This window comes from Aythya ferina (assembly GCF_964211825.1).
Source record: "Aythya ferina genome assembly, chromosome: 5".
Classification (NCBI taxonomy): Eukaryota; Metazoa; Chordata; class Aves; order Anseriformes; family Anatidae; genus Aythya; species Aythya ferina.
Genome location: NC_140301.1, coordinates 2288542 through 2298294, shown reverse-complemented (window position 1 = coordinate 2298294; position 9753 = coordinate 2288542). Strand labels below are relative to the sequence as shown.

Below are 9753 nucleotides of genomic sequence, written 5' to 3'. Positions count from 1 at the left end.
AACAATTGAAATAGAAAGAAGTTAAGAAGAAAAATATGTTTATGTGAAAAATACAAATAAGAGGGTCTTTTTTCCTGGTAACAGACATTCCTTTCCAGATTGTCATTGTCCCAAAGTTTGTCTCCCTGAAAAAGACCATCAGAGATTCAGCTGTCACAAGTATGTTCTTCACAGAAATAGAGCAGACTCTTTCCTGCTGATCTGGCAGTTCAGCTCTCCACAAATCCCAGGGTTCCCAGACCTCCCAAGCCAAGAAGAACACCACTCAGAGAATCCTAACCTCCCAGTCTCCTTTACCTTTCAGTCTTCCATCTTCTCAGCAACCTGCAGCCTCTCTCTGAAGCAGGAGTTAAACTCTCTCCAGGATATTTCAGTTTCCTCTCATTTATTTTTAGGATATGACAAGGATGACCCTGCTTACAAACACTCAAAATGGAGTTTGCTTGATTCTTCTACATCATTTTTCTGAAGAACTGAAAGACTAAGAACAAGAACTTTGGTATGTGTAACATGACACTGAATTATGCAGTTGGCATTTCAGAAAAAGATAGCCATTAATATGCAGACAGAGCACATACGAAAAATAAATCTTTAAGGTAGCAACACTGAGGACTTTGAAACCATACTTTTATTTAAAAACCTCAAGTATGTGATACTATACAGTACAATACCAGCACACTGGTGCAAAATCTTACAATGCTACAAATATAAATATGATACACAAAAATAGTGTTCTTTTAAAATTCTGCTTACTAGAAACATCTGTGCTGTGCAGGAGAAACAATACAATGTGTCTTATTAAAACAAAAAAATAAATATTGCACCTCAAGAAAACTATTTCAATATTAATAGCATAAATAATAAATCTATTTCTTGTTATCTTGATGTGATCTTTGAACACAGAAGTTTTGTTGTTTTTTTTTAAACGTGTTGCTGTTTTTTTTAAACAGATAAATAAAATTAATATTCAACAGATAAAACTACATCTAGAATAGGTTTTGATTGAGAAAGGTTGAGAGAACCTAGTTTTCTATCAAAAAAGGTGTCTTCATTAATTAACTGAGAAATGTAAGCAAAAATATTTAATGTGGTGTTAGTCACTGTGGTCTGTTATTTTTAGTGGACAGTTTTCTCCAAGTAGGTATAAAAAAAAAAAAATATATATATATATATAATTTTTTTTTCATCAACTTAATCATCATCTTTTAATCCCCATTGAAATCCCTTGCCTCTTTCTGTCCACTCCCCATAACAATTAATAACTTTGTGGCTAAGTTACACTTGCTTTAGACATGCAAGTAATTCAGTTCTAATCAGTACAACTACTTACGGAAATTTGCCCTTGTGCATCAAGTCCATGAAAGCCCATGTGCAGAATGCCAAAAAGAGGATGAAGACTCTGTTCACACACTGACCAACAGAAACTTTGCACATGCCTAACATTAAGCAGTTGTAGAGTCTTATTGATATCAATAACTTTCTACATGTACTTAAAATAGGGTTTTGGATCAGTATCAGTGCAGAAGTGAATAAGAGCAAATTAATAAAATTAGAGGCATTGTTAACAATTTTTCCTCAGTACACTAACATATCCACTGTCACAATCAAATATGTGCCATAATTTTTGGCATAGTAGATTCTGAATCTTCAAGACTATTTACCCAGAATTTTTATTGCTTTATTATGTTACCAACACAATTTCTAAAGATTTTTAAGTTAAGAAAGCTGGTTCTAATAAACAAGTATTGAAAGAGCCACTGACAAGTTTCTTTAAATAATAGAAGTACATGAAATGTCACAGTAGTTCTTAATAGTTAGATACTCTAAACATATACCAAGTAATTTGCACGAAACTCTCTTTGGTCTTATTCTTTAGCAATTACAATATCAGACCAAATGACACTTTCCCATTATCCATTTTGAACTTTCTTAAACACTCTACTTTACTCCTCAAAACAAAACAAAAATGTGTGTGTGTGTGTATATCTAATATACACAGACACACAAAATAAAATAAAATAAAAAAGAAAACCTACCAACTGCTTATGGATTTACTTCCTTTTCCCCCCACAGTTGGTAATGGTCTACCTTTCCCCCCCCCCCTTTCTCCATGTATTTTTATTTTAACAAAATGTAGCTAGAGATGCAAAAAACAAAATTCACCAGCAGGACATTTGTTACTAGTGCCAGACACATGAATTAAAATTCTGATTGTGTTAGAAACCTGTTTTCTGTGATGGTTAGCTTGAGTTTCAGTGTTTACACCAAAAGAAAATAAGCCTACATTATCTGCATCTGAGCTGAAATTACAGTACTTTATAAAGTTCTTATTTGTCCATAAAACAGACCTGTTAGTCAGAACGTGCCAAAAGAATTCAAGACACAAGAGTGCAATTAAGTGCCACACTGATTTTGATATTGTGGTTAGATTCAAGCATACAGCTCTGGAAGACAAACATAGTTCATCTTCAATCAGAAGTGGTGTTTGGCAGGTACATATGGTATACCTTGAGTGACATACATTTTGGTCTCAGTCCTAGGCATGAATTTCTTTTTTAGGATAATGGCTTCACTCTTTTGAAATTGCTTATGTCTAAAAATGGCAGGTTTTCATATTCCTCAGTAGCAACTCACAATTCCCAAACAGGCAAAACTGTTGAAAAATCTGTTGAAATATCGGGGCAAAAATTAATCTGTCATGACCTGGTAGTTTAGCTCTGAAAGTTTATCAAAACTGTTATATACTTGGCATAAGAATCTGAAAAGTAACTACTACAACTAAAACATGCAGTGACCTCTATGGTCATCACTACTTTCATGTCCTCACTCGTATAGGCACCTGTATGGTTTGGCAGTGTACAGAACTATGTTCCTACCGCAGATCTCAAATGACATCCATTTTTAATATTAGCAATAGGTCCATTTACTGTGATTATCCTTATCTGTGATAACAGACAGATTTGAAGATTTTTTTTTTCTTTTTTGAGGGATTGCGCATATTTTCCATATCCAAGACTGATGTATATTGGACTTCAGCAACACATCTAATTGTCTGAATAATTACTTTTTTGCTGTAATGTTTAGTGACTGAGTGGCATAAACCACACAGTTATTCAAATAAGTAGCAAAATTTGTTACAAAGCATGTCAGTGATACCTCAGAAGTTCCAAGATTCATTGGACAATATCAACTGTACTACCTAGACCTCATTTTAAGTTTTGTTGTATATCCTACTCAAAAAAAAAGAGGTGGTCCCATTCTTAAAGTATGTCATAAGAGGTACTTAGTATTCCATTTAAATAGCCATACAGATAATTCCTCTTATGAAATTACTGTGTCAGCAAGGCATGTGGTCTGATAATTTTAACATGACATAGAAGACCTTCGATTTCTACCCAATTATAATGAATAAAAACATTAGACTTTTAAAACCCAAAGGAATTAAATGCCATTAATACTTGAACAACAATGACAACAAAACCTGACCAAAACACAAATTCAGGAATTGCAAAGTAAAGCACTGACTGCAAATATAGTTTTAATGATTTTTCTTCAAAACCATAGGAGAGATGTCAACATCTTGTGCAAGTTTTTCTTGCTGGTTGCTGATTACTGCCACAACCTTATCATGATTCAATATTACTTTAATCACATCAGTCATTTACATTGAGACAACAAACATAATTCTTTACCAAATTATCATTTTGGCAAGCTACGTTCATAACATATCCCCAAACTTTGGGGTGGAATAACTCGCTTGTGCAACACATGACATATACCAACCATAAAGATGACTAAGCACTACCTTTAACAACTGTGTTCTAATACAGTGCTTTCTCCGGTATCATAAATATATGTTGTTCATTTATTATTCAGTGCGTTGCTCATGTCGGAATCCTGAGTTCCACCATGAATATTGATGAACAGCAGAACAGCTGGCTTTGCCTTCAGGTCTCTCTGATATTTCCTCACAAGAGTTGTATGAATAGTAGATTCCCAACACCACAGCAAAAATGATTATCGCAGCCACTACCAGCCATACCACATTCCAGTGTTTACACAGTTTGGGGTACAGAATATATAAATAATTAATGACGACTTCAAGTCTGCTGTAAAACAAAAAGGAAACAGTTATATAGTAATATTAGGCAAATCAATTACCTTAAGCTTTTAAATTTGAGATGTTTCATAGATGTACTGTGCATTGCTTCTCTTCCAAAGACAAGTATCTTGCCAGAAAAGAGAAAGACCTTAAGTTCTTTCAAGAGTAACTGTATACTCAAATATGGGTGATATTTGCAAGATGACTGTAGACAGCTATCAAGCCATAACCTTGGCTTCTATTTCTCCCACCTGTCAACTGGCAAATCTCAGAGCTTGATACAATTTTAAATTCTGCCTTGCTCATAGCTTGCTCAATTAAGCTAAACATTATAACATATTCTAAACACCTCCTCCTAAGAGTTTCATGACTAGTGAGATGGCTGCCCTTCTGAACATGGCTGAAATTTCAAATTAACAGATGTTTATAATCACAGTAATCTGGGCCTGAGTCCCTTGGGATCAGGTAGAGATCCCTACCGTATCTTGGATTTAGTCATATTACTTGCTTTGGCCAGTAGTCAATTCCTCTGTAATGCAGAAGTCTCTTTGCTTTTAAAAATGCAGGAAATTGCAGTGTACAGATGAATATAATAAATGTGTCCCTCTGCTGAAAGACAGGCTATTCTAACTCCAGCATAATGTTCTGCAGCATTTATAGAGATTCTAGAGGGAGCAAGCATCTGCCTTGAGTCCAGCATAGCTGAGAAGTTCATGTTAATCTGCATTCAGTTTGTAGACGTACTGAAAGATTCTTAGGTGAACAGACTGGCTAGGACCTTTTGGGAATGACATATGACACAAACAGGCGCATCACATTCCTGAATTACAACTTTCATAAGACAACGAATGTCTACTGAGAGATGCATTTTAGCATCTAAAAAACTTGTGGATTTTTTTTTCCCCCAACTTCACTAACATGGAATAAGCCATTCTGTGAAATTAGTTATTTGCAAAATCCTTCCCTAGACTGGAAGAAAACATGCTAAAATAATAGCATAAAACATACATGGTTGGGTACCACGAAGTGGCTCTTATTGTATGGACACATCACACCAGTGTCTCACCTGCTTTTCAGTTTTTTTATCTCATCATCATTTTCACTTTCTTCATGGTCATCATGACTTTCTTTTGGTGTCTCTTCATCTTCTTCCTTCAATTCCTGAAGTTCTTTGGTTTTCTTCAAGCCTTCCTGATAGCTTTAATACAAAAACAATTTTTCTTAGTCTAGCCTGCAATATAAACATGTTCCTATGTAAAGAAAAATTAGCTTTACATTTTGTCATGTACAATAGAACAGTGTTGCTACAGCACTCAAACAAGAGAAAAGATGAGCTAAAGACTATGAATATGCCACAGAGCCACACTTCCTTAATAGAGGATTATCTTAGTTCTATTAGCAAACCTTATTTTGCAAAAGAAAAAATGTTATAGTCCTTAGCAGAGCACTATGGTACAGTCAATAGGAAAGCTGTAAGTTAAACATTTCTGCTTATCGTTATTTTAATCGTTCTGACCACCTACTCGTGTTTTTTTTTTGTTTGTTTGTTTGTTTGTTTGTTTTTTTTTTTTTTTTTTGAGAATAGATAGAAATCAATGCAAAAGATAGATGACTTTGGATCTGCAGACTGGGATCCAAACTTCTGTCTCTCTACACATAGTACTAAGTTCTTTGCTTGACATTTGGAAACAATAGATGCCAAAGTTGTTAACTGCCCCAAAACATGCCATGAAAAGTAATTTGCCACACAAACAATATGACTTTACTGCAAAAGTTGATGTCTACTCTTTGTTCATTTCCATGTACACCTTTCAGAATAAGCATTTTAGAAAGTTGTTTTGGATTGTCCTATTATGAATCTAAGTACTACCAACATATGAACACCCATTTAACTCAGAATCTCTAACTGCTCTCCCCCAGACTGGCTAACATAAATAATGGATGAAAGTGAACAGCCACAACGCAGATACAAGTGATGCTCACTCATGTTGCTTCCCAAACTGCTTTAGTTGTGACCATCTTCTTGGAGCTTATATCAATTATGTTGCTTATTTAGCATTTAGAATCACACTATAAAAAAATACATCTGGTAACACATATTTAAGATTTAGTTCACATAAAATATTCCTACCCTTTGTTATATGCTTCCTCTTCTATCTTGGCTTTAGTTTCAGGATTGATCTCATCCAACCCACTCTGAGTTAGTGTAGCAGTTGAGGTTTCACAATCAGGCTCTCCATTAGTCTTTCCACTGCCAAGACAAAAGAAACAGAAAAAGCAAAAACACCACTGATGAAATGTATTGTATTTGGCGTATACTACTGAATAGAAACAATTCAGTTCATGTGATTTCTGATTCTGTAACGATCAATCCATAAGGATCTCTGAAGAAAAAATGAAGGAAAATCTGACGTTTTATAACTTTTTTTTTTTTTTTTTAATTCAACCAGTAAGAAATATTAATACTTTTTCTTTTCCTTCAGAATTTCTGTACAGCTTCAAAAGATGATCCAAATCTGGCAGAGTTCTGTTGAACTGTAACAACCACTGGCAATGATTTTGCCATAGTTCATAACTTTTGTTTACCTACTTGTTGCATATTTTCGTCTTTTGTAAAGTACAGAGATAAAACAAAGACATAAGATTTTTTTTTTTTTTTTACTTTGTCAGCACTAATCTAAAGTATGTGAAAGTCAATATCCTGCACTGATACTGACTTGTGATCTGAATTCTTTTAACTTTTAATTTGCACAATATTTAAAGCATCCTATCAAACTTTAATTCAAATTAGCATTTCAGATATTGTATTGTGACACTGTGAACAGACTAAACCACCAAAGTAATAGTATTAAAAATTTAAAAACATCACTGATTTATTACTAAGTTTTACTTCTGAAACATCAGCAAACAGCTTCCTTAGACTGTGCAACATTTCTTGAAAGAGCTAAGTATTTGGAAAGGTGCCTGACAATTTTATTTATGCTTTCTGCACAGATTAGAGATAAGAATGAAGTGTACACACACAAGGGTGTGCAAATGCAAAAAGACTTGTATCCATAATGGTAATAGTTTTCAAAGATCTTTTACAACAGATTGGATATGCTTTCTGTTCTCATCTCAGTATCATGTTTTCATATCATCCACCTTTGTGGATCTTGTTGCAATTTATAGGTCCTAGAAAAATATAGACATTGAGGTACTGGCTTGTCTAACAGCCTGGAAAAAAAGAAATGTTTTGTATCTCTATGCTGTACTAAAATTTCAATCCTAGTTCTTTAATTTAGCTGAATGTTTGCATTTACATGTATACTAAAAATAATTACTCCTCAATTTAGTCATTGTTTTAACTTCTATAAAATTTTGATGATCTAGCATTATGATGTTATACTTCTTAATTTAATTATATTTTTTTTTTATTCATGTAAATTTCAAAACCTGTATGACACTGGATATCATAGTATTTCAAAATAAAATTCTTACCAGCTGGCCACATGTTGAGAAGGCAAGAGCAGAAGAACTTAAATTACGCTGACAGTAAAATTTAAGAACATGCATACCCAGAGTTGTTCGTGGCCAACTTTAGGTACAGCATTAATTAATTCCAGGAAATACATATACACAAGTGGATTTTTTTTTATTATATGTTATACTCTTAGTTTTGCCAAGTTCTAAAGGTAGGCCCTATTCAAATGTATAATTTCCTGCTGCACCTTTTACTTGATGAGTTGCAATGACTGTTGGATCATAGCAGACTAGATTTAGTTCTGAGACACTGCTTCTAAATTCTTTGTACATTAAACAAACAAACAAACAAAAAAACATACGATGATAAAATGGTTACCACACCTTGGAATCTACTTGAGTAAATAGTGTGCCACTGATTTCCATACCTTATGCCTTTGTATAATTTCTGTCAGGAAAGATTGAAATTATACCAGTAACAGTTTAATTTCATACTAAGATCCAATAGGTAATGAAACGACCTAGAGAAAACTCACTTCTCTAGAAGTGCTGGCAGAACAGGAGTAGATGCTAGATTGCTCCTTCCATTGCTTGGTGATTCAGACTGAAAGTTGAAAATGAGCAATAAATGCTACATCCATGAATCAATTTCAAATGAGTCTTCAGTAAAATGACAAAGTCAACGTGCTACTTAGGTTTTCCTCCCATACCTACCAGCAAGGTATCTTTAAACAGAAATCACAAAATTAGAATCTCACATTACTCCATCTACCCACAATAAACACAGGACTTGAGCACTATAACAATTTTTCTCTGGCGTTCCCTTCTACAGTGTTGTTTTTTTTCCCCTCCAAGAAAGTATCCAGTCTCTTTCTTCCTTATATTTTGATCACTAAACACTAAACAGTAAAATAGTCCCTTACACAACAGAAATTATCTTTGTCCATCCCATTTGTTAGGACGTAGTCAAATTTAACCAATTAAAGGGTTTACATTTTTTAGTAACTATGGCTTGGCCCTGTGCAAAGGAATTTTAAACAAAGCCTTGTACCTTTCAACCGTGGGTTTTACTTACGAGGGATGGTGTTGAAGGTATAGGTGAAGCTGTTGGTGACTGACCAGGAATGTTCAAGGAGTTAAATTTAGGAACAACTGCAACACTGACTCGCCTCCGAGGCATATTCTAGGACAGAGAACATTTTTTTTTTTTTCTGTTATGAAACAAAATAGGCCAAAGAAAGATTTTGAAAGTTAAGAGGTATGTCAAATATGTTAAAGTCAGCAAGAAGACATTTAAGAGAGTTAACAGCAAAATTATGGTAAACTGCTGTTAGGTCTGTGAACATCCCCCAGACTTCCTATCTATGAGTGCTTCTATCTTCCTAGTACTATCTGGCATGGCAAGTGCTTAGTGAGAATCAAACTTCTGTACAGGGAAGCTTCACATTTTTTTACTCCACTCTGAAAGCCCAATAACATAAGTGACACAGGAGGCATATTCTAAACTGTCAGTTCTCATGAAAGGCTATTATCTTTGGTTAAGCCAGACACATACTGATGACACATACTGATACTGGGAAAAATACCATAAGACCAGAAAATAATGTAGTTACATATGATACTCTTCTCTTGCTATGTACCTGTTATGATATGCTGTCCTCACTGGGATATAATTCTTTTTTTTTAGTTTTTATTTTTAATAAAACTACACATTATTACAGAAACAATAACATCCATTCCCTCCACAAAAGAAGAAAGCTTTCCCCCGCTCATCTTGAGTTGTTAGATATTTATCTAGCATCATATGACATTGCTTACATTTCCCAAAGACCATGGAAATCCTTCATATGATAAACATATGCTAGCTTTACACAATATAGTACAGCTCAAGTGTAGATCATGTAAGTCTGTCATTCGGTAAGAAGCCAAAAAATTTATCTATGTTATACTAGTAATGAAATCTATGCATCCCACTGAGTAAAAAAACAATCAACCAAAAAAAAACCACGAGCACATATGACATCTAACAGCATCATCTTACTGCATATTTCTAAACATTTCTAAGATTCTGCTCTAGATAACTTGACAAAAAATAAGTTCAACAGGTTTACCAAATACATACGTGGGATTGCCTACTATATGATCCTGGATCTAGACAGGACCAATTTTACCTATTCATTAATGACAGA

The 9753-nt window shown here is 34.2% G+C and overlaps 1 protein-coding gene across 19 annotated transcripts in view; it reads right to left on the bottom strand.

Moving 5' to 3' along the window:
• Positions 1-610: 610 nt before the first annotated feature.
• Positions 611-9753, bottom strand: part of IRAG1 (inositol 1,4,5-triphosphate receptor associated 1) — a 97363-nt gene continuing 88220 nt past the window's right edge. For 18 of the 19 annotated variants that reach the window (XM_084521557.1, XM_084521565.1, XM_084521564.1 and 15 more), the window contains 5 exons: positions 8640-8747; positions 8101-8168; positions 6234-6353; positions 5169-5300; positions 611-4109 (listed from right to left, as the gene is read on the bottom strand). In XM_084521557.1, the coding sequence (XP_084377683.1) occupies positions 3869-4109; positions 5169-5300; positions 6234-6353; positions 8101-8168; positions 8640-8747 (669 nt within the window). In that variant the 3' untranslated portion in view covers positions 611-3868. The remainder of the gene's footprint in view (positions 4110-5168; positions 5301-6233; positions 6354-8100; positions 8169-8639; positions 8748-9753) is intronic. The other variant, XM_084521561.1, reaches the window with a different exon arrangement.